General features: G+C 46.0%; 1 protein-coding gene and 1 long non-coding RNA gene across 5 annotated transcripts in view; one reads left to right on the top strand and one right to left on the bottom strand.

Moving 5' to 3' along the window:
* Window positions 1-4,813: 4,813 nt before the first annotated feature.
* Window positions 4,814-24,605, bottom strand: LOC141418628 (uncharacterized). Its single transcript, XR_012443287.1, has 4 exons — window positions 24,153-24,605; window positions 23,203-23,397; window positions 6,972-9,550; window positions 4,814-5,252 (listed from the first exon to the last, which is right to left on the bottom strand). It is a non-coding gene; the product is annotated as an uncharacterized lncRNA (long non-coding RNA).
* The window catches only part of Cp (ceruloplasmin), a 46,269-nt gene continuing 45,622 nt past the window's right edge, over window positions 24,600-25,246 (top strand). For 3 of the 4 annotated variants that reach the window (XM_020158342.2, XM_074060319.1, XM_074060321.1), the window contains exon 1: window positions 24,645-24,928. In XM_020158342.2, coding sequence (XP_020013931.2) covers window positions 24,783-24,928 — 146 coding nt within the window. In that variant the 5' untranslated portion in view covers window positions 24,645-24,782. Of the gene's footprint in view, window positions 24,929-25,246 lie in introns of all 4 variants that reach the window. The other variant, XM_074060322.1, reaches the window with a different exon arrangement.

The following is a 25,246-nucleotide window of genomic DNA, read 5'->3' as shown; positions in this document are numbered from 1 at the left end:
CCTTCTATTTTAAAGTGCACTCTGGAGTTCAAGTTTGTTTCCATTAAAAAAGTACCGCTCAAGTTCCCTCTTTGAGCTTTTATCACGGCCCACTCTCTGCCAGAACAAAAATCTACAGAGAGTTAACCCAAAGCAAAAGGAAGATAAACAAAGACGCCCACTGGAAGTGGCAGCGGGACAAAGGCACCGCTGTGAAGGGCTGAGTCCCTCAGACTTCCCCACGCCCTGCTCAAAGCCAGGGATTCTAATTAGAACTGGAGTTCAGTTTCGTGATTAAAATGTCGAAACAGAGCTAACCGCGAACGTGCTGCAGTCCCTTCCACATCCCTGTTGCCCTCTTTGGTCTTCACTGCTGACGAGTGAGGTCACAGTCTGAGGTCACATTCCGACGAGTGAGGTCACAGACTGATGAGTGAGGTCACAGTCTGAGGTCACAGTCCGATGAGTGAGGTCACAGTCTGAGGTCACAGTCCGATGAGTGAGGTCACCGTCTGAGGTCACAGTCCGATGAGTGAGGTGACAATGTGTCTGAGGACTGAGCAGGGAACATTCCGTTCCACAGTCTCACTAGAATTGGAGCTTGATTTGTTGTGTGGTGGAGTTTTCTTGTTGTGACCACGGTTCCTCATCTGGCTTTTTCTTTTTTTTGTGGTTCTGGGGTTTGAACTCAGGGCCTCACACCTCACACTTGCTAGGCAGGCGCTCTACCACTTGAGCCACGCTTCCAGCCCTTTTTGCTGTGGTTATCTTTGCAGTAGGGGCTTGTGTTTTTGCTTGGGCTGGCCTGGACACCTGCCCTGTTTATGCTTTCCACATAACTGGGTCACGCCACTCACTGCAACCAGTTATGGAGCTTTTTGCACAGGCAGCCTCAACCTCAGTCCTCCTGATCTCCACCTCCCAAGTAGCTGGAATTACAGGAGTGAGCCCCTGTGCCCAGCCTCTATTCATGACTTTTGGAGAGAACAAATCCTGGCACTTTAAAGAAAATATCAGCACTATTTAGAACTGAACAAAGTAGAAAAGAAAGATGACTCTGACCTCAGTCACCAATGCATGGTGACATCCACTGACTGACTCACCAAGGGCAGTCCACAGATTGTTCTGACAAGCGGAACAGATGAAGGTTCCCTTTGCCAAGCTCAACACAGTTTATAGACTATCACATACAGATGCGATACCAGCAGTCAAATTATTTTTTCTCTAAAGGGTGAGAAGCTAAAGAATTTCAGCTTGCAGGCCACATGGCCTCTCTGTCACAGCCATACCCTGCTCTCCATGGGAGATAAAAAGCCGCCACAGATCATATGAAAAGGAGAGAAGGTGGTTGCGAGCCAACAAAACTTCACTTGTGGGCATGTACTGTCATTTGCTATTTTATCCCTACAACCTTTGGAGGCCACAGCTGAAGAGGACTGCGGGGTGGGGGGGACGGACCTGGAGCTCAGGAAAATGTCCATCAGTCATGAAGTGACAGACCTCGATAATCTGACGTCCTGCAGTTAAATGGCAAGACACCTGCTCAGAGTCTAGTCTCTTCTGTGACTGAATTCTAAATATACTTTAAATACATAGAGAAGTCTCCACCAACTGAAGTGTTCCTCCTTGTGTAATATTCCAGCCAACCTGGTCAGGTTAACACCGTCATTTCCTCGTCCTCAGTCAAGAAACTCGCTAGAATTAGACATGCTGTCATCCTAACGGCTTCCTCAACTGGCTGAGTGGTTCGAGTGGTGGAGCACCTGCCTAGCAGACATAAAGCCCTGAGTTCAAACCCCAGGACCACTTAAAAGAAGCTTATGACCTCTGAAAATCCATGACACTTTCTAAAAGATTTTTTAAATCCACACTGTTGAATATCATAAACTATGCCCAGCAATTAGCAGAAGCGAGTTTGAAATTTATGAAAGTTTGATACTGATGTGGTGAGGTGAGTTCCGTTCACTCGCAAATCAACATGGATTCAGTTCAAGCCAGGGTGAATTCAACTCAAGGTAGGTTCAACTCAAGATGGAGTGACCGCTGCCTGCCCGGCTGAGGAGTGAAAACCGCACACTTCCCTTTCCCGGCCATAACCGGTGACCGGGGTCACCAGTAAGGTGACAGAACCGGGAAGGCTGGGACAGTCCAGAAGCTCAATGCGTACAAGCCATCCCACAGCGGGGGAGGCACACGACCGTGCGTGTCGCTCCATGGGTCCCTGGACATTTGACAAAGGCTTGTGGAAGGATGAGGTGCGCCCTCCCCCTCTAATCTGATGTCACTTAGCAGATAAATGACGCAGGTGTAGTCATCTTTAGCTTCGTTCTTTGAAAAAACGCTCAGATCCTCAGTAACAGAAAATTGAAAAGCTCTGAGCACTGATAAGCACTTTTCTAAGCTTGCTGTCTCTTATCTTTGTCCCGAGCCTAATTAAAAGGAAGCTGCAAACACTAACTATGAAAACATGTCATCCTGTCCACAATAAATTGTCACCCCAAGTTAAACAACTCAGTAACACAGTTCACAATCCTCCCCTTCCAAACATCCTGTTATCCCCAGAAATCTCTCTCGCTCTCTTTTTGGTGGCACTCTTATCACTCGAGCCACGTTTTTAGAGTTAGGGTCTCATGGACTATTTGCCTGGGCTGACTTTGAACCACGATCTTCCTGATCTCTGCCTCCTGAGTAGCTGGGATTACAGGCGTGAGCCACTGACACCTAGACTGAATATTGTTTATAACTATTTTTTTAAATCCAGGATCTAATCAAGACTCACAAATAGCATTTGGTTTCTATTGTCATGCCTTAACTAGGGTCAGAAGAGAGCCTCTGTCCTGACTTTCCCGCTCTTTCTCAGCAGCTCACTTTTGAAGGGCCAGGCCAGCCCATCTCCAGCGGTCCATACTCTGCACTGCTCTGGTCCTCCTGCAGGGTTGGATCCACGGCAGGTGAATTTTGCAAGAGCACAGCATGAGAAGGGGGACATCATACAGAGAGGCACAGGGCTGTGACTGTAGGGCTAAGTGTGACCACTTGTTTAAATGGCTTGTGCTGGTTCTCTCCATTTATTCTTCCTCTTGTAATTCATGAGTGATACTGAGGCAGCATCAGGAAAATAACCCGCCACGGGCCTCCCTTCTCCTAAGCAAACAGACATCCCCAGGCTAGACATTTTTACTCTCCCCGCCCCCCCCGCCAGCACCACCCTGAGCCATCTCTAGGACAATAAATCCACTCTAAATTGAAAATATCCTGGCAGTCATAAATATCTGCAAGAGAGTGGCCAGGGGCCCTCTGAGCCGGGATTGCTTGCTAAAAGGAGGTCTGCTCCCAATTCGACCTCCCAGGCCAAGTCCTCTTACTTGGGACCTCATGAATATTGGTCACATCTCATGCATACAATTAAAGACCTGGAAATTAGCATAAGCAGATGAGCAGAATTCCCCATACCATGTAATAAGTTGTGTTAATCACACCTGCCAGCAATCCTGGACCTCCCTAAGAACTGCCCTGATTTTCCCGCCTTACAACTCAGAAATTGGATTTAAACAAAGGTATCAGTGCTTTGAGCCACCTGGCAGGAACCCAACACTTTTTCTCTTGGGATGCTTCCTCTTTCTTTCAATAAAGTTTTGCTACTGTGCTGTAATTTGTGTCTCTGTTCGGGTCTTTTTTCAGGTGACACAAGAACTTGGGATCTTCTGGACTCGTGTCTTCTTAGACCCCTCAGCCTGGTGACAATATGTCGAATGCTTTTCTATAGATACATTTTGTTATTCTTCAGCAGCTTTTCACCTTGCAGTTTTAAAAGGCATCCTTTGATGGTCTGTGCCAGAATCACTTTTTATAATGGAAATTCCAAAGTGACAACTTTTTAATTGTATTGTTTCTTCAATATTTGTTAAAAAGTAACAATGTGCGACCAGGTGCCAACTGGCTTTTGCCTTTGTGGTGTCTCTATTTTATTATGTCAGTGTCTTTATATCTTCTGTTTACACCGCTTCCCCTCAACTCCTCCAGTCATATTACCTTATGAGCACTTTTGAGTCATAATTTCTCTAATTTGTTGGAAGTATTAATTTTTGTGGTGGTACTGGAGTTTGAACTCAGAGACTCGTGCTTGCTAGGCAGGCATTCTTACCACTTAGCCACATCACCAGCCCTTTTTTGTGATGTTATTTTTTGAGATAGGGTCCCATGAACTATTTGTCCAGGCTGGCTTCGAACCAAGATCCTCCTGATCTCTGCCTCCTGGCATTCTAGGTGTGAGCCAGCGATACCTGGCTGAAGTATTAAAATTTTTAATTTAACCTCTACTTTGAGTTTCTATGTTGGTATTGTTTGTTTGTTCAAAGAGCATTTTCTTTATTTTTTTATTTTAATCCTTTACACAAACGTTCTTGTACAATTTAGGACCCATTATCATGTTTGAGTTTGACAGCTAAGATATCTAGCCCGACCTCTTCGTGTGAGTACAATCTGCCTTTCCCACACCCGTGAAAGTGCACCCAGTCTTCCTGAATTCCAGACGTGTTGTGTTCACAGTCCTCCACTCCCAGGTCTAATTGCAGAGCTAATTAAGTTAATGTGCATGACTTGGTTTGCACAAAGCCTTGTTGAGCGTGCTGTTTTCGTTCCCACCCTCTTTCATGAACAAATTTGTTCTTAAACTCTGCTTCATGGAATAAAAAATGTTTCTATCATGAGGAATTTTATATCAAAGCAGAGAGAGTGATACTGCAAACCCTCACTACACATGACCCAGCTCCAATTACCACGTCCCTACACTTCCTTCCACACACCACAGACTTTTGAGGCAAAAGCCTGTCTATTAGAATTCTTAAAATGCTCGTAACTCTTTATTAAAGACTTTGAAGTCGGAGCAAGAGGGCATTTGGCTAACCTCTAGCTCTGGGTTTCACATTGTAGTTGACATTTTCAAGTGTAACAGAGTTCAGTACAATAAAAGATGCTACTTCCAAAAGCCACGATGAGGTCACGTGGAAGTCACAGGAGGAAGAAATGAAGGGTTAGCCAGTGCCAGGACTTGCTGACAAACAGGAAGTGGTGAAAGTTGGATTTTGACACTGGCCCTCACTCAGAGTCCACATAACTGCTCCACAAACTTCCTCCCTGAAGGATGATCTGAAACTCAAGTTTTGGACCCCTGGCCCAAACTCTTGGTCTTCCACATTTCAGGTCTTTCCGCTTGCTACAGACTGAGTGGTCTAAGAAGACAGAGTCCAGAAAGTCCCAACTTCTTGTGTCACCTGAACAGAGAACAAAGAACTGCAAATCAGTAGCAAAACTTCACTGAAAGAAAAGGAAAAAGAGAGGAAGAGGAAGAACTGCAAGAGAAAAAGCGGTGGGCTCCTGCCAGGTGGCTGGGAGGCACTGATTTCTTTGTTTAAATCCAATTTCTAAGTTGTAACGTGGGGAAAATCTGGGCAGTTCTTAGGGAGCAACCAGGGTGGCTCGCAGGTTTAATTAACACAGCTGGTCACATAAGGAGCTATATTCTGTCCATCTGCTTATCCTAATTTTTAGGTCTTTAATTGTATATATGAGATGTGACCAATATTCATAGGTTCTTAAGTAGAGGACTTTGCCTAAAGGTCAAACTGGGACAGACCTCCTTTTACTAGGCAAGTCCAGCTCAGAGGCCCCGTTGGACACTGTCTTGCAAGATATTTACAGCCACCAGGATATTTTCAACGTGGAGAGGCATTATTGCTCTAGAGATGGCTCAGGGTGGTGCTGGGGGAAGAATAAAGAAGTCTAGCACCGGGATGTCTGTTTTAGAGATGAGAGGCCCACAGCAGGTGTTTTGTCGTTGCTAACCTGCCTCACGCTCACCTCTATGTGCCAGATACAGAGGCGTGGTGAAGGGCAGAGAGGGATTAACTGCACAGATAGCACTCCGCCATCTTCAGCCATCTCCGGGGTACAGACGCGACCTTTAGGTTAAGTAGACAAAGAACTGGGGAAGAGGACAAAAAGGTATGCAGAATTACACATGCACACCAGTCACAGGTGTGGCCTATTCTTCAGGGTTGGGAGAAATTGTGATTCAGTCATTGTCACCTGGCAGGTGGTCCAACCTGAGGAGGTGCTGAGGCGTGCCAGGACATAGAAGAAAGCAGGCCCCTTACACAGATGACTTAACATAGTATTCTCCCCCTCTCTCTCTCTCTCTCTCTCTCTCTCTCTCCCTCTCTCTCTCTCTCTCTCCCTCTCTCTCTCTCTCTCCCTTCTTTTCAATTATAAATATGCACAAATTGTTTACCTTAGCCCAAAGACAGCCCAAATCCTAGCCAGGGCACCCAGACCCCTTCTAATCACCAATTATTTTGGTCATCAAGAAGTCACTCAGGCTGGAGCGACCTTTTAAACATTCTTTTGTAACAGAGAGCTCTCTCTCTACTTCCACCTCACACCTGGCCCGAGTGGCCTGCCTCACTCCTCCTCCTAAACTTTTATTATAACCCCTGCTATGTCTACACGTCCTGCCTGGATGCATCCATGTAAGATGTAAGAATCCGGGTTTTCTGTTTATTGGTGACTACAGCAGCTCCACTGTCCCTTCTCATGAAGATATTCTCAGTTCTGTCCTTCCTGGAATCCAAGATGACTGCAGAGTGACTGCAAAGAAAATGGCTTAGAGCAAAGATAGATGCAACATGAAGGAGAGAGGCCAAGCTATTCTCCTGCTTTTAGTTCATTTGTGCGCCCACGTAAAGAGTTAGTTCTCTTCAGCAAAAGCCGTCGAGGCACCTCTTACAGTCCGACTTCCACCACCAGAGCCTGCCTGGTAACACCAGCTCTCAGTGCCTGCTGCTCACCACCGTGGTGATCACATGGGTCCCCACCTCCAGGCAGAGCTGAATTAGCCCCAACTCTGCCCAGTGCAACTCTGCCCAGTGATGTGACCACCAGCTTTTCTCCCCACAGCTCCTGGGGACAGCCCAGCATCCTTTGAGATTACTAACCTGGTTCTGAGGCAAGTCATAACTTGTGCCTAAAGCCACCGTCTCCTGGGAACCGGGGCTCAAGGAGCTCATTGTGTACTTTCTGGTGCCTTGGAACTTGTCAACCTAAGTAACAATCAGAGAGAGACTGCAAAGAATAACCACATTTATTGGGGACTGGCAGAACAGTGCCATGGGGATGAGTGACTCTGGAGCACATTCACAGAGCTAGGCAAAGCAACAATCTTTGCCCTCGGGGATTAATAAATAATGAGGGTAACTTCTGCCCCAGGCTGAGCCAGCAGCTCTGGCCAGTCGACCTTGCAGGAGGACTTGTGGTGTGAGGTTGCGATCTTGGCAGAGTTTTCGGTGACTGTTGCTATTAGGCAATCATTATTTGAGAGCCAGTGCCACATAACCTCCCAGCTTTAGTTAGTGAGTTAGGGTTGATGCACGTGGCGCCATTTTGATTCTGACAACTTTCTTGTGATCCATTTGCAGCTAACTTTCTTTTTCATACTCTTCTACTTTCAGACATCACAGAAATGTATCTTATGTCACATTTTCACTTTAGATGAAAATTAATCTTCCTTCATAATAGTGGCTTGGCCTCCCATCCTGCATCTGTAGTAAATGACCTTCCTTTTGTCCATGCCCATGACCTCAAGGTGTCCTCAGAGCCTGAGTTACTTCCACTCGCTCCAGCTCTGACAGCCTGCTTCTGCTGGTCCCCTTGTCTTTCACTCCTTTTCATCTCTGTGCACTTCCACAGGCACAACACACCCGTTTCCCTTAATACTGGTACCGGACTTGCACTGTCTGAGCCTGGGGTCTTTGCCTCACAGTTCTGAAGATTGAACTTCACGGACAATGAGAGTGAGTAAGGCGGGAGAGTTTATTGAGATAGAAAAATAGCAAAGGGTAGAGCTCCCTGAGCTGGGAGAGGTCCCAAGAGAGGTCCCAAGAAGTGATGTTGTCTAAGGTGTTAGGATGAACAAAAGGAAGCCACATTAGAACCGGATCCCCTCCCCCTTGAAGGTGACTTACTGGAACCTCTCCACCCAGTCCTAAAGAAAAATAGACATCCACTTTCAGCCATTTGCTAGAAACTCCCCACCTGTCCTAGAAGGAATGACCCGCACTTAAGCCAATATCTCGGGAGGATCAGAGGGCCATTGAGGATTTTCCCACCACTGACCGTCCTGGGACCTTCTCTACCCACCTCCTATCTCTACTCCCAGTCTGTAAGCGACTGTGGGCTCCAGCTCTCTTGCTGGAAATGGGAGTGGGACTCACAATGGTGGCCCCCTTCCTTAGTCTTATACTGGAGAGCCGGGGGGACAGACATGGTCAGAGACAAAGGATCTGGGTGGCTGAGATGGCTGTTAAAACAGGGAGGGGTCATCTGGCCCACCCCAAACGCAGGGTCAACAGTTGTGCTTTAGAACTTCCCTCTGCCAGACTGGGCATTTTCTACCCATCCCAGGAGCCCAGGACCTTTTTAGAATGTCAAAGAGGAAAACAGAAGCAGGAAGCTCCTCTGTCTCCCTGGTCCTGTAACTTAGTGGCTAAAAGAGATGGGAGGGGCTAGCTGCTCTGGGTTCTGAGTTTTTACTTCCTCTTCTAATGTCTGAGTCTGGCCCTTTAAATATTGATTAAAATAATATATTTTCCCTGTCTCCTCATCTATCTCTCCTGCCTCACCACTGACATTAATGCCCTTGATCTCACCACGGACAGCCCGGCTCTGCTAGCTTTCCTCTCACCCTTAGGACTTGTTCCTCTGCATTTTTCCTCTGAGGTCTCTCCTCTCCTCCAGTTATTCTGGTGTCCATCTGGAACTGCAGTCTGCATCCCGCACCCACACCCATGCTCCAACCCACAGCCTTGCTCCAAATACCTCCCATTTCCTTTTGCAGGCAATTCACCCTCTCTTACTTGTTCTCTGAATCCCTCCGGGCTCATCCCTCACACTAAAGTTTCCTCAGCCCTGTTCTCTGCTTGGAGACAAGTTAGCTGTGAATGGGTCCTCAGCCCTCACGCCCCAGAGGACAGGCCCGGCCACAGGGGCAAGGACCTTCTCCTCCCACTCCCCTTCTCCTTCCTGGACCCGTGAGTTTTCCTGAGTAGCTAGGTCTCCAGAAATGGCTTCCTTCCCACCATAGCAACCACCCCCCCATTAGGAATACTTGGGGTATTTAAATGTGATTTAAAGATTTGATTAGCAAATCACTCAGGGACACAGGAGGCTGGTGCTCTCTGACATCCCAGCACCCTGCTCTAGGAGAAGCAGGGGAGGCTGACATGGGTGACCCTCGCACAGTGAGATGACCATTGTGGCCTGCCTAACACTGGAATGTTCTGGACTTAACTCCTCCTCAAGACCCTCAACTGTACTGAGAGGAGAGGAGAAAAGATTGGTCTGCACTGTGCCACCGATGCCTTCTCAGTGTCACCCAAGTGGATTAGAGCTGAGGAGTCCGGTGCTAAGATCTTTTTCCCAAGTCACTTACTGGAGCTTCATCCCCTGGTGAGGGAGCTGGATGGTGTCCATCTCCCGATCTTCACACTCAGCACCTTCTTCCTGTCCTCCATCAAAGCTGTGGAAACACATCCAGAGGGGTGAGGACCTGGCATTTCACCGCACGCCGGTGAACACTTTGAGGCAAGAATGGAGCCTACTGACTGCACTTGAAAGAACAAGTCTGCATGAGGAGGCTGACTGAGCAGAGTGACAGTGTTCAAATGAGCTCAGGGTTGCCTGGGGGCATTCAACCCTCTGTACAGTCACATTGGTGTGCCCTACCGTTGGTGTGAAACGACCGAAATACTAGGTTTTCCTTTTCTTTTCTCTTCTGGTGGCACTGGGGTTTGAACTCAGGGCCTCATGCTTGCTAGGCAGGCGCTCTACCACTTAAGCCAGTCCACAGCCCTTTTGTGATGGGTATTTTCAAGATAGGGTCTTAAGAAGTGTTCGCCCAGGCTGGCTTTGAACTGTGATCCTCCTGATTTCTACCTCCTGCGTTGCTCGGTGGCTTTATTTTCTTTAGAAAACTTAGGTGATTGTGATCTCAGAAAAGAAACTGCAGAGTTAAACGTGACTTCCAGGTTCACATAATCTCACCCTAAGAGGTTTATATAGGCAATTAGTAGACAATGAATTATAGATGTCTGTGAACCTATAAAATAGCAAAACTTGTTAATCAAATCACTTAAATCACATTTAAATGGTAATAAGATACCTCTTTTAGTATATTTAGGCATTTTTTTTCTTTTTTAATGATAGTAACAAAAACAGTGTAGCAGGATGGGTGCATTCCATAGTGCTGATGACTGTAATCTGGTTTGACAGGTCTTGAAAGAACCCAAGTACGGATCCTAAAACCCAACTGAGCAATTCTACTTCATAGTTGATTTCAGAAAAATTGTCAGCAATGCAGGAAAAGGAATTACTACCATGTTCTCTCATGGTAGTGAAAAACTGAAAACAAGCAAATAACATACTATTAAGTTTGCTGTTTATCATCTAAAGTATGATTCCAACTAAAAAAAAAAAACCATGGCTGAAAAAGTTTTAGTGGGAAAATGCTTATACCATGCTGGGTAATTCTAAAATAGTATCTGAAATATCACCCAAATTTGTATGTGGAGGCAGAAAAAGAGCGACTAAAATGTGAATGGAGACTCTGGGTGGTATAATTTTGAATGAGGAGTTTTCTGGTGCGGGGGATTGAACCCAGGGCCTTGTGCACGCTAAGCAGGGGTCCACTCTGAGTCACACCCAGCCCCACTTTCTTTTCTTTTTTTGATTTTCCATTTCTCTAAAGGTTAAGCTACTTTTACAATCAGGAGGACCGTTAAACATGCATGTGTGTCACACTGTTCAATAGGTGCCATGCAGCTCTGGGTTCCATGATGTCTCCTGGTGGCTGATGGGGCAGAGTGGTGACGCCGGGGGAAGACGCCTTGGGAACAGTTCCTCAGAACCTTGTCTGAACACAAAGATGACATTCCTCACGGACTGGATCATCCCAAATGTAATTTCACCTGCACTGCATATCAGTACCAATAACAACCTCACCACTGACAGTCAGTTTTCACTATGGATCCCATCACTATTTGTACAATCTTGGTACACTTTTGAAGTCATAAATCCCTGTTTTTAACAGTCTTTGGGAAGATAGATTCTGCATTTCAAGGACTATAGAGCCTAATATGGCTATCCGCCACTGTGCCTCTCCTCTGTAATCCCAGCTACTTGGGAGGCTGAGATTGGGAAGATGGCAGTTCAAGGCCAGCCTGGGCAAATTGTCCTCAAAACTCTATCTTCAAAATAACCACAGAAAAATGAACTGGAGGTGTGGTTTAACTGGTAGAGCATCTGCTTTGCAAGTGCAAGGCCCTGAGTTCAAATTCCAGTCCCACCAAGAAAATGAAAAGACTTTTTGTGGCAAAAGTTTTTAGGGTGTGAAAATAAGGACTACCTTGTTAGCCCCATACTCCCCCCCACCCCACCCCCGGCAGCTTACTGGAAACACCCCACCCCTTACTGGCAAAGTCACACCTGGCCCCGAAGAATGATAAAAACCCACCTTACGTCATTGTCACAGAGGGCAAGAGTCAGTTGAGCAACTGACTGACCTAATCACCCCTTACCTCCCTTAGCTACTCCTAACAACAAGCCAATCACAAAAATTGTCTTGGCTTAACTGGTTTCCTGTTATCCTCCAATAAAACCTCCAGTCTGGAAGTGACAGTGGCTCCAGCTCTCTTGTTGGAGACCCCCTCTGCAGGTTCCTTCTCCCCAGTAAAACCTGTGCTGCCTTTGAGCCATCTCCCACCTATCCTCCCGTGCCTTTTTTCAGTCTAATATCTGGTGCCGAAACCCAGGATGGGGCTTGTAGGTTCGACTCTTAGCTCCCTGCTCTTGCAATCTGGGAAGCAGTGCACAGCAGTATTTCTGGGCTCACTCCCAGACTCGCCCCCTGCTGCTTCCCATCCCTTTTCATCACTCGATCTGCCCCACTCTTGCCTTCCTCTCCCTCCTTTGACGGCTCTGTCAGGGACCACACCCCATTGCTGGCCCCCATCCAACACCAGCCTTCAATTTTGGTGAGTTTTCCCCTTCCTGAGTCTCTCTCACACTGACCATCAGAATCCAGAAGCCCCAGCACCAGGCAAGAGACTCCCTCCGTCCAGCTACTGAATGGACTCACCAGATATTTTCTGGGGACACTTGGAAGATTCAGGTGCACTGCCTCAAAGGCGTGTCACAGACTACAGGTAATGAGGTCGCTGCTCCCATCTGGTATGTCTATCCTACCAGGTGGGACCTCTGTGGGGATTACTCTCCGCTTTTTCCACAAAAATGGGCCAAAAACTATTTGGCTCCAGTAAAATTTGGGCAATAATAACCATTGATGAGAACAGGATACTTTTGATTTCCACATTCAGTGTGATCTTGGGCTGGTGGAGTGGCTCAAGTGGTAGAGCTCCTGTCTAGCAATTGTTAGGCCCTGAGTTCAAACCCCAGTACCACCTAAAAATCCAAACACTTCCTCCAACACTATGGGATATGGTCTGAGGTGCCCCTACGTCTAGGTCTGCACCTCTGCTCTAGACCCTCTCTCTGTCAATCTTGTCACCTTAAAATATTCTCATCCTAAAGGAAAATCCCCCTTGGGTTTCTCTGTGTTCTCTTAAAAAACCCTCCTCCTCTGACTTCAACTCACCTGATTTTCTCTTGAAACCTGGCTCAGCCCTTTCACCCCTCCCACCCCAGAGGCAGCTTCTTCTCCTCCTGGACTGGCCATCCAAGAGAGGACAAGAGAGGCAGAGATGGGCATGGAGCAGTTCAACCCTTTATTTTATAGCAAAAATTTGTTTTTATTTTTATTTCTTATTTATTTATCCTTTGTTTGGAGGAAGATCGGGGATGACAGCTCTACACACTAAAATAAAATTAAAGATTTGGCTAATTACAGTTGCTATAGCTCAAGGTAAACTATTATGAGATTATTTTAAAATGACACCCTCTAGGGGTAAACCTAAAGTCTTTTAATATTAAAAAGAGGCCACATGATCACCTGCCTGATGGCTGGAATGGACAAGGCCCCACTTCAGGCGGTTAAATATAAAAAACCAATAAATAAAAGAGGTTACATGGCAAAAACTCAGTCCTCTTCTTCCCTTGTCTTTCAGAGGCAGTGGCCGAATAGAGCACTCTTACACCTGATTCCAGTGAGGAAAGCTTACCTTCACCTTCATTTTTCCTCCTAGTCAGCCCCTGACATCCACAAAAGTCTCCAAAAACTGAAAGATGTCTAAAGATGGGTTGGTAACCATGGGTGACCAGGTTAAGAATGAAAGGCGCTGTCCATCCTGGCTTAGGAACAATTCTAGCTGACTTGTCTACTAAAAAGAAACAGACAATGTCTAAGAGTGCACGCTGAATTAGAGTAATTGCTTCTGTGTGCCGCCTGCAAACTGTGTTTCTGTGTGTCTGTGATGACTGACTTGTCACAGACTAGAATCTGATTGCTACAGCAACAGCCTTCTTGCAGATTGACACTGACTTTCTAGCATCGACTCTTGCTGAAGCTATCAAGCCTCCCAAAATGAATCCTAAAATAAAAAATTGGGCAAATCTCCATTCCTGGTACTCTATTTTCAACATGCTCTACTCTTACCAAGCTTTTGATTGAGGTTTTTGTTTGCGACATTGAGCTGTTCATTTCAGATTGGTTATTTTTTCAGGATTTCTGTATCTTTATTGATTTCCTCTTTCATATTCCACATGGCGTCCTCATTCATTCATCTGCTTGTTTGAATTCTCATTGAGCTCTTTTAGTTGTTTGTTCACATTCTTTTTGAGTTTAGACACTGGCTTATGTATCTCTTCTTTGAGCTCATTGACCATTCTCACTATTATTTTTTGGAATTCAATATTTGATACTTCCTCCTCTTTGCTGTTGTTTAGAGCCTAAGTGGTGGAGTTGGCTTTTGAGCGAGAGCTGTTGCCCTGCTCTTTCGTGTTTCTGTGTTGAGCTTTATGCATCTGGGGTTGTTTTTGGTTAGAGTTTCCAGTGCCTGTTCCCCTTTATTTGGAGTTTTATGGAAGATTGTACAGGACTGTTGAGCTCCGGTGTGTTCTCTTGTCTCAAGATCACGGGGGTAGTGGCCCAATATTAACCCCTTCACCTTCTTATTCTCAAGATGGTGACTTCTAGCAGGCTTATCTACTAAGGCTGTCACAGTTATTGAGCTGCAACCTGAAAGTTACAGTGATCCCTGACAAAGATCAGTCACTGCTAGTATTTCAGTGTTTAGTTGTCTATTAGAGCAAAGCTGAGTCTTCATGGTCCTGGAAGGCTGAAGATCATAAGGGTTGTGATGGGAGGGAGATGTGCAAAGCTCTAGTGGGTAATACAAGGTAAAAAGTTTATGCAGTGGGAGGGGGTGGCAGCTGAGCTCATAGAAGGGGTTAACTAAGAGGCAGAATGGATAGGTAGCAAGATCAGGTAGGTAATAAATTAGGGGGGAGGGGAGAACAATGGAGAAAACTGAACAGACAATCATAGTAGCTGAAAATTTCCCCAACCTTGAGAAAGGGAGGGACATTCAGGTTCAGGAGGTTGACAGAACACCAAACGGTCAGAACCAGAAAAGAAACACCCTAAGACATTTCACAATCAAAACAGTCACTCAGCACACAGAACAAAGAGAGAATTCTGAAAGCCGCAGAAGAGAAAAGACAGGCCACATATAAAGACGAACCCATTAGAATAACAGCAGATTTCTCAACTCAAACTCAATAAATGCAACAAGGTCATGGAAAGACAAAATTCAGGCCCTGAGAGAAAACAACTGTTGACCCAGACTGTCTATCCAGCAAAACTATCCTTCCTAATTGAAGGAGAAATTAAAACCTTCCACAAGAAGGAAAAACTAAAGGAATTCATGACCACCAAACTAGCACTGCAGAAAATACTTAAAGAACTTAAATACAGAAGAAGAAATTAGAATCAGCCAGGAAGATTCAAGAAAGAATAAAACCTTTGACCAAGCAGACCAGTTATAAGGACAAGGGGAAAAGTAAACATTAGGGGAATAAAAAAGACTGGAAACATTACAACTCTCATACTAACACTGAATGTTAATGGCCTCAGTGCTCCAAAGAAAAGACATAGAAGAGCAAACTGGGCTAGAAAACAAGACCCAACCACAAGTTGCTTACAAGAGACTCAGCCTTACTGAGAAATAATAAACACTGGCTTAGAGTTAAAGGATGGAAAAGGGTTGTCCAGGCAAATGGACCCCACAAACAGGCAGGAGTAGCCATACTCATATCTGACAAAGTAGACTTCATACTAAAATCAGTCAGAAGAGACAATGAAGGTCACTACATATTAATTAAAGAAACAATTCATCAAGAAGAAATATCAATCCTTAACACATATGCACCAAACATAAGGACATCCAACTACATTTTAAAAAAGCACTAATGGACTTAAAAGCACAGATAGACCCCAACACAATAATGGTTTGAGACCTGAATACTCCACTGTCACCAATAGATAGGTCATCCAGGCAAAAAAATCCACAAAGAAACTTCAGAACTAATCCACACATTAGACCAAATGGACATTTTAGACATGCACAAAATATTTCATCCAACTGCCACACAATACATACTCTTTTCAACAGCTCCTGAACTTTCTCCAAAATAGATATTTTAGGACACAAAGCAAGTCTCAAAAAATTCAAGAAAATTGAAATAACCCCCTTATGCAAATTAGTACAACCATTACAGAAATTACTCAAAAAGCTAAAACTAGAACTGCCATACGATACAGTGATACCACTTCTAGACATCTACCCACAGGAACATAAGACAGAATCCGGTAGAGACACCTGTACACTGATGTTCATCACAGCAGTACTCACGATAGCCAAGCTCTGGAAACAACCCAGACACCTACAACTGATGAATGGATCAAAAAATGTGGTGTGTGTGTATGTATATATGTCTATGTATATCTAATGAGTTCAGCCCTAGGAAGAATGACACCATGGGGTTTGAAGGTAAATGGATGCAATTGGAGGACATCATGTTAAGTGAAGTAAGTCAGATTCAGAAAGACAAAGCCACACGTTTTCTCTCGTATGTGGAAGATAGATCCAAGAGAGAAACATATACACAAAATCAAACATGATCATACACAAATGTATACGTAGAACACGTTTGTAACAGTGGAAACACAGTGTGGAACTCGGAGAAGGAGGGAAAGGAAAAGGGAATGACAGAGCGTCAACAATACTGTCACACATCACATCTGTGAAGGTAGAGGATATAAGGGCGTGCATTGAAAGCTGCTGAAAAATGGAGGGAGGGAGGCGGGGAAGGGGAAAAGGGACAGTAAGGGAAGGAGTTGAACTGACCAAAGTAAAGCATACTCAGCAGAGATACATCAAGAAACCCCTCTGAACACTGACTGAGAAATTAATACCAGAAGACAGGACTGTAAAATAGGCAGTGTGTGGGGTACTTGTGGGAGGGGGAGGTGAATGGAGGAGATGAAGGTGAGGGAACATGGTGGATGGACTTCATATGCATACATTAAATAGAACAAGGAAACCTCTTGTAATTGCCTCAATTGGGTTGGGAGGGGGGAAAGGGAAGAGACGGTGGGGGCGATCTGAGCAATGTGCAATGCAAGCCTATTCGATGTTGTCACTATGAATCCCCCCTGTACAATGAGCATATCCTAATAAGAAATAAATTTAGAAAATAGTTCATGTACATGATTGAGTTGGCTATAATTTAAAATTGCCTAAAAAAATTTCTAAGATCAAAATCTAAGGTCAAAATTTAGTGTACTGACCTAAAACTAAATCTTAATTCTCTATGTGGACAAAAACAAGGCTGTCTTACTGCAGTTCTACCTGGAGTAGTGTGTGTGTAAGAAACTGGCTAAGGAAAGATCTTTCTCAAAATAATGGCTTGAGTTTTCTGTTGATCTTGTCAAACTTTTGACTACTTAGGAAACTAAACCTTAACAAAATCAGAGTTCATTTAAGTATCTGTTCATCTTAAAGTCTCTTAAATAATCACCTTCTAACTGTGTGGTGAAACAACCATTATTTTAAGTAATTTTAACACCATTAGTGCACTATGTATCTGTGACTGAAAGCACGTAGAGCTGTTTCTAGACTTTATCTAAATAATGTACAAATATTCACATAGTTAAAAGTGTGTCTGTGGCCAGCTAAAACTCTCTTTTATCCAAATGCATTACATCTAAAACCTTGACACATAAAAACGGTTAACAAAACTTTTGGCAGTTCTGCTGTTTGTAATCAATAGCATTGAGAAGAAACCCTGCTATTTAAAACCTGGCCTGGTCTTCACCCAATGGGGGTTAGCGTATATATAAAATTTGTGTAGTAAGAAATAAGGCTATTTGGGATTGCAGGCACTGTTCCCTAACTTGCCAGAGATCTGAAGTTTTGACTTTTGTCAGTGCTGTACACCCACGATCTTGCCTAAACAAAATTCTAAATTTTACTCCAAGAAAAAAAGCTAAATTAATATGTAGATCTGAAATCTATGTAGCTGTGATGCTAACTGTGGCTGGCTCCTTTGTAACATATTTATACTCCCCAAATATATGCAATGCTTAGGAAGAAACTGTATCACATAGATATTCTCCAAATTAAAATTTCTACTGAGGCTAGATTTTGCAGGCTTGTGCCTGTGTGTTCCCAATTGTAACAGTGTTGCTGTGGTAATGCTGTTAGTCATAACTGTTTTCCTAAAATTCTGTCTGCAATGAAAGTACCTAGATATCCTGACAACTGCTGAACTGCTTTTCAGTATTTTAACCAAGTCTTTTCTAAGTGTTTTCATTAGCAGTCTGGGTTCGTGTCTGCAGCATTTGCACCAAAGCTGTGGAAATGACTGTAACAAGCTCTTATTTGTCAGTTGAGTCAGCTTTTAACTATTTACTTTTGTTGTCTTTTTTGTCCAGGTAACCCCAACCCAAGAGCCTTCTGAACCTTTTTGTTGCTTATAATTTGACCAAAGGGCCTTAATTGGCACTGACTCCCACAAGAGCTGCCTGTTACTTCCCTTGCAATGTGGGATCAGATCAAAACATCCAGGAAAAAGCTATTCCTGGCGAAGGGGACTTTCATAAACCAGAATGGCTAATTGACAAAATTTTCATAAGAAACTGTTCAGGGACAAACAGTTGGAAACAATGTGGGGAAAGCTGTCACAATCCAGATGGAGTCACCTGTGCCAGACCTCACAAAGTCACTACAGCCAAGAGGTTTCACACGTTTTCTTACACATGGCTACTAGACATCCGAGCCTTTGCAGTCACCTCTCCTAGACGCAAACTCATGTTTTTTGACCAAGGCCTTCTATTTCAGTAGAGACAAAAATGAGTATTTCTGCTGGCTCCAAATGTATCTTTTAGTAGACTACGTGCAGGGAGTTATTTTTAAATGGGTTCCCCTTCCCGGTTTATTTAACTGGGTGTCTTCTGACTTGTCTTCTGACTTGTACTCCTTCTATTTTCTGCTTTATAATAATGTTTATAGCTTTAGACTTAAAGAATAAATACTTTTGACTTAGCTGTCAATTATCTGTTCTTTTCTCCTGTACTATTTTATCAATGGCCAATCAACCCTAATTCACTCAAGATTAAATATGTCCAAACATTTAAAAAAGAAAAGTATGAGGTGCTTAAACTGCTTTGCTGAAAAGACTGACTCCTTACTTGGGCCCATGAATTAACTAAAAGCAGGAAGAAAAGCTTGACATCTCTGCCTCCATTTTGTGCCTGTTGTCCTTTGCTCTGAGCCACCCTCTCCTGCAGCCACCTTGGGATCAAGGACAGAACTGGGTAACATCTTTATGACAAGGGGTTGAAATTCCCCATAAGGAACAGCGAAGCCTTGCAGGACAGAACAGTCCTCCAAATGAGGACAATGACCTATAATGAAAGGCTGCCCCGCTGGAGCACAGCAATCATCTCATGGGAACCAGACTGCTCCCCTCCAGTGATGCCAGCAATAACATCTCTGGAGCCCCTCTCTGGAACTCTCGTACTGAGACAGTGGCTGTGACTGGGGCGGCTCTACAAAGCACAACTTTGTCCCTCTCTCCACTTCTTGCCTGTAATCAAGGAGGGCAAGAGGATGAGGATGAGGATCACAAGTTCGAGGTGCCTGGGCTGCTCTATAGCCAAAGGCTAACTTCTTTCCTTCCCTGCACCCCCCTCCCAGTTCCAGCAAGGAAGATAAAAATTAGGGAACAAACAGGACTTTCAAAATTCCGTAGCTCAATTTAGATCACCTCAGGTTAGACCCCTCCCTCGCTTCCTCTGAGAGCAGAGCGCCCCTTTTCTATTACAAATCCTTTGTTGCGTTAGAAAGAGTGGACCTTTCCTCCACTGTGGACTTAGGGTACCTGAAAATTAGAAAAAATGTACGCTGAGTCAGCCCAGGTTCTCCCTCTGGCCTGAAGGCCACTGGAGACGGAGCAACACAGGTTTTCTTTCCACCTCCAAGTTAAGGATGTATGAAAACAACCTAAAACAACAATCTCTCTCTTTTTCCTGCACACGGCTCCTCCATTCCACCTGGCAGTGACCACACCCAAACCCCTTTCCTTTTACCTATAATAAAACTCCGTTATTTCCCTCACTACATCTGCTTGGATTCTTCCTCGCCAGAGCACAAGAGCCGAAATCTTTTGATCAAACAGCCAGTTTTTACAACACTGGGGCTTGAACTCAGGGCCTCACGCTCGCTAGGCAGGAGCTCTGCCACTAGCACGCCTCCCGCTGCCTCTGGTATCTTTTTATAAGTTATAGCCGTGTTAGCAATACACGAATACCTGGAATATCACCACCCAAATACTCCAATATGTGCCTCCAGCAAAAAATTAACGCACTAAGAACAGCATTATGAATCTCACAAAATGAGTAACACTAACTTGCTCTTTGATATTGAAAGTGATAGAATCACCTCCCTCGGGACAACCAAGTCCGAGATTACAAGGGCCTTGCTGATGAAGCTGCAGTGTGCTTTAGGAACCTGCAAATGTATAGAACATGCCTTATCAAGGATTATGTTTAACTCAGAAAAAAACAACACCAGGCTGGCGGAGTGGCTCAAATGGTAGAGTGAGTGCCTGTCTGGCAAGTGAGAGGCCCTGAGTTCAAACCTCAGTACTGCCAAAAAAAACCCAAAAAACAAAAAACAAGAATGATGTTTAACTTAGCCACTCATTCCTGCTTTTAAGAACATCTTGGCAGACGTATGAAGGGGTTGGAAGGAAGGGCAGCGACCTGCGAGTCCTCTGGGCAGGACAGAGCCAGGACAGAGAGTGTATTGGTGGGCCACTGGTGGCGAGGTACCCAGGGTCTAATGACCGGTTCCAGTATTCAGACAGAAATGCTGTTAGTGCGAAGAGTGAAAGAAAGATGGGGAAAGACAGACTCCTGACTGTCCCTCACACTCTGTGCTTACCAGGAAAACTCTGTGAAGGAAAGGACACTGAGGGCGAAGAGGAGGGAGGTACACAGCACGTGCACACAGGGAGACTGAGGAATGAAACCAGCAAACACTGTTGGAAAGGGGGGAGAGGACGAAGAGGGGTGGACTCCTTCAAGGTACACTGTTCTCAAGGATGGAGTTATCACAATGAAATCCCCTCAATGTATGATAATTCACAAATAAAACTTAATAAAATAGCTTTGTTCTGTGAGATGAGTTTCTGAGGAGATCTCTACATAGAGTGCCTCTAAATTTAAAACAGACCCAAAAAAGGAAGATATGCCCATCCTCTGTACTTATAAACGAATAAATTATTGTGTGGATTGCTTTTCTAATATTCTCAAGCCTAGTTATCCTTAAGTGAATTGTCAAAAGAAGGGTTCCAAATTTTCCAAATGACAGCGAGACCTCAGATGACCTCCTTCCGAAGTGCAGGGCGACTGGGAGACCCCACTGCTCCAGACTCTAGCGGTGGGGTCTGGGCAAGGTGTAAAACTCTCCTGCCAGAGTCTTCCCAACTGTGACATGAAGACAGTGACGACAACAGCAGCGACAACAATGACAAATGCTATTGAGGTGTTCTGCAGGCAGAACGACCTCCAAGTGATGTCCACATCCTAGTCCCAGAATCTCTCCCATATGTCACCTCACATGGCAGAGGAGAATTACAGTTCCAGAAGGGACTAAGTTTGCTCATCAACTGACCTTCAAGTAAGACAGTTGTCACCATTATCCTGGTGGCCCAGTGGTACCATAAGGGTACTTAAAAAAGGAAAAGAAAGGCGACAGAAAAGTTCAAAGAGATGCAAGGTCAGAAGGAGTCAGCCATGTCCCCTTGTTGGCTCTTAAGATGGAGGAGGTGGTCACGAGGAAAGGAATGTGGACAGTCCCTAGAAGTGAAACAAGTGGAAAAAAAAATCAGACAAGCCTGAAAGTGAAGCAGTCAGTCTGTTGGAGCCTGGCCTTCCCTTGCTGGGAACTGCTGAGCGGGGTCATGACCGACCAGAGTCCTTTCTGAGAAGTCACTCCTCATAGTCGGGAAATGCCCAACAGAGGAAAAGGGACGACAGCCTGCACTGTGCAGGGCAGGTGAGTGAACTCATTGTTGAAGCTCTGGGTGGCACCACTCACCGAAAAACTCCAGAGTTACACAATGGCCTGTGGTCTGAGTGCCCGAGGGCCAAATGGCAGCCTTGGCTGTCACAGGGGGAAGACAGCCTTGGCGATGGCTGTGACTTAGTGATCCTGCTGTCCTGGGGCAGAGGTGAAGGGCCCATGCCCAGAAGTGATGGCTGTGCAGGGATTCCGTGCTGCCAGGCAGAAGTGAACCGAAGCCGTTTCCCACGGTGGGGCTCTTCCTTCATCCTCGCCATCGTGTGTTCAGCGTCTTCATCGGCAAGTGCAGACGATGCTCACCGAGGCCAGAAAACTCAAAAAACAGAAAACGTAGAAGGTGATGAAACCTTGTGCTCTGCGCCTCTCCTCAGGCTGCCAAACAGTTCAGGGACACCATGGCGCTTACCTATGACAGTCCTTACCTGGGACTCTGGGTAAGGCCCCTTGGTGGCACAGCTAGGCGAGCAGCCGTTTGGCAGTCAGCTCCCTCTCTGTCTCACAGGGCTTTCCCCTGCCGAGTCTGCGGTGGGGTCCCCACACCAACGCTCTGGTCGTTCCTGGGCCACCGAGGTGACGTATGTCCTGAGGGTAAGACGTTCTCCCGTGCAGACTTCAACTCTGGGGTGCTGACGTCTGTGTGCCAAACACCTCTGCCACGGTGCTGAGTCCCTTACTCAGCCTCAGAGAACCCCCCACCAACCCCACATCCTGCCACTAGCGGCTACAAGGCTTCCAGTGGGAAGGGTGACTGCCACCGAGTAGGACAGAAAAATAGGCCTCGTGGCCCTTCCTACATCACTCCAGAAAAGGCTCCCGGGCTCAGGTCACAGTGTCACATTTAAACGCTTCACTTCACCATGTTTACGAAGGGTGCTATTTTCTGGAGCCCACAGCAACCATTTGAGTTAGCTGGGTTTTGGAAGGTTGGTCGGTTGGCAGAATTTTCTAGAAGTTACTTCTGGTGTGTTGCATCAGCACACTCCATCCTGGAGCACTGGACTGAGTTTCAGTACTGAGTAGAACACAAGAAACCAGTCAGGAGTCTGCTGTCGAGAGAAAGCTTCCTGACAGCCAGAGACAGAAAGACCTGCTACCAGGTCATTCTGTGCACGGACGTTTGGGGACACGAGCCCTCTGGCCAGCAGGTTTTCCAAGGGTCAGCTTCTTGCAAGGCACCGGGCTCGGCCAGAGGACTGTGCACAAGACCTCGCCCCACGGCAGGCCTCGGTGGGTGCTGGGCCTGGACACTGTGACCCAGCTCTCTGTGTCAGGTCAGCTGCTGAAGATTATCACCTGCTCAGCTCAGTGGCAGGCGGTGGCCCTGGGTTCCTTCCCGGCCTCTCACGCACACCGGCTGCTGGGAGAGACGCCTCCACTGGTGCCTCCACCAGCCCTGGCAATGAGGGGACAGCAGCCCAAGAGGCTGACCTGGCACAGGCGAGGAACGAGCGAGGGGAGGTGTCTTACCCGTGCTGTCACTTCATCCCGCCACTTTGCCTGGCCCTCATCAGTTCCCTTCCTGATTTATGTCTCTCCATAGCACCAGCACTGGTGCTGTGGGTCTCACCTTGGCTGGCATGTCGTCACTTTCTCCCGAGTGCACCGTAAGCTCCACGAGGGGCCGTGTTTTATTCTCTCCTGTATCCTCTGTGCTTCTGACATGGCCGGCACGTTCAGTCACACTTGCTAGGTGAACAAGCTGTCCCAGTGACAATCAATTTTGACAAGCGTTCTATGGCAAACATCAATGCCTTAAGGTATCCTAGAGAAAAAATTATATTGTGTTGTCACAAAATGTCAGTTATTATCATCGGGATTTTCTTTAACTTAAAAAAGCTGCTTTAGTCAGGCAAGGTGACTCACGTCTGTAATCCCAGCTACTCAGGAGGCAGAGACTGGGAAGATCGAAGTTCAAGGCAAATCCTGGCAAAAAGTTAGCCAGACCCCCATCTCAAGCAAAAGAAAGTCAGGCGAGGTGGTGCAAACTGTAATCCCAGCTACTCAGGAGACATAGGTAGCAGGATCACAGTCTAGGTGAGCCCTGGGCAAAAACAAGACCCTGTCTGAAAAATACCTAAAGCAAAAAGAACTGGAGGTGTGGCTCAAGTGGTGGAGTATCTGTTAGCCATTGCAGGGCCCCAAGTTCAAGTCCCAGGACTGATTAGAAAAAAAAGCCACTTTACGCATTTATAAATGTGCTTGATAACTCAAGACAGGGTTTGAATAAAAAAGTTTTCCACCCTAAAATTCACGTCCACTTCAAAGAGAAAAATCCCAGCCTGATAAATGAGGGTACTATTTATAAGACCTTTCTTTGCCTTTGAAAACAGGTTGGTTCAGGGCGGATTTCTTTCTCTCGCGCGCGCTCTCTCTCTCTCTCTTTTTCCTTTCCTCTTTCTCTCTTTTTTGGGGGAAGCATGGGAGGGAGGGATCACACCATATTGTCTAGACTGGTCCCAGGTGATTGCCCTGCCTCGGTCTCCCTGGTATCTGGACTACAGGCGTGAACATCTGTACCTGGCTCATGACTGACTTCTTTGATGAGTCAAACAAAATTCTGAACCTCCGCTGCGCTGCTCTGCTCGTAATTTCTTGGTAACGACTTGGTAATGTTTCTGTGCAGGTGTGTTCAGAGCTCAGGGTGATCAATCCTTCAGAATGAAATCGCCATCGTTGCTGCTCCCTAGAAAACGGCGTGCTAAGTGTCACATTTTATACCTGAAAAGCTGGGCTTTCGGAAGCAGTAAAGAGTCACCTGCTTAGATTCATTTCAGATAACCTGCATCCCTATTTATGAAAAGCTGGCTGCACTCAGGGTGCTGTGAGATGTCACATTGTTGGAAGGACAACAGGGGTGTTTAGAGTGTCCTCTGTCCTCCTGGAATCCCCAGGAGAGGGCAGACGTCCCCTCCCCGCCTTCCTGCATCCAGCTACCTCTCTTGACTTTGTTTGCAGTGAGAGAAGCCAGGCAGCCGAGAACTGCTGTTTGTTTCCCTGTGTTTACGAGAACCACGCGAGCTGGAAGATGTCCTTGCTGCAGTGAACCGATTGACTCTTGTGCAATCCTCAGCCGTGCCAGTCCAGAAAAGCCAGCCAGGGCGCTGGCCTCACTTGGAGCTTTTGCTGCTGCCAGCCACAGGAGGGACAATGAGGCTCTGGGCGATCGGCACCCTCCTGTTGCTGTGCGGCGTCCCAGCCTGGGCAAAAGACAGGCATTACTACATTGGGATCGTCGAAACGACTTGGAACTACGCCCCTGACAACGGGGAAAAGAAACTAATTTCAGCTGACACGTAAGTGGCTGTTTTTGTTGCTCGGGGGCCAGGTTTACAAATCGCCACCTTCAACACTAAATCCCATGCCATGAAGTCGCTTTTTAATCAGCTGTGTGCAGAGACTGCAAGGTGCAGGCCTGGAACCCGGGGCCCTTAGCAGCCTCCTCTGGGTTCCTGGGTGGAACCGAACTGCAGAGCTGCCCAGCTGGTGATCCACTGATCCTGGGAGCCTGGCTGGCCCAGCTGCCTCCTCTGGCCACTTGTCCTGTCAGCATTCCGTCCTTGTGTCTGTGGTACAGAGCTTCTTCGAGTTAAAGCAAGGCTGCCTGTGATGGT

Source organism: Castor canadensis, chromosome 17 (genome assembly GCF_047511655.1).
Source record: "Castor canadensis chromosome 17, mCasCan1.hap1v2, whole genome shotgun sequence".
In the NCBI taxonomy this organism is placed as follows: Eukaryota; Metazoa; Chordata; class Mammalia; order Rodentia; family Castoridae; genus Castor; species Castor canadensis.
This window is presented reverse-complemented; position numbering and strand designations above follow the sequence as displayed.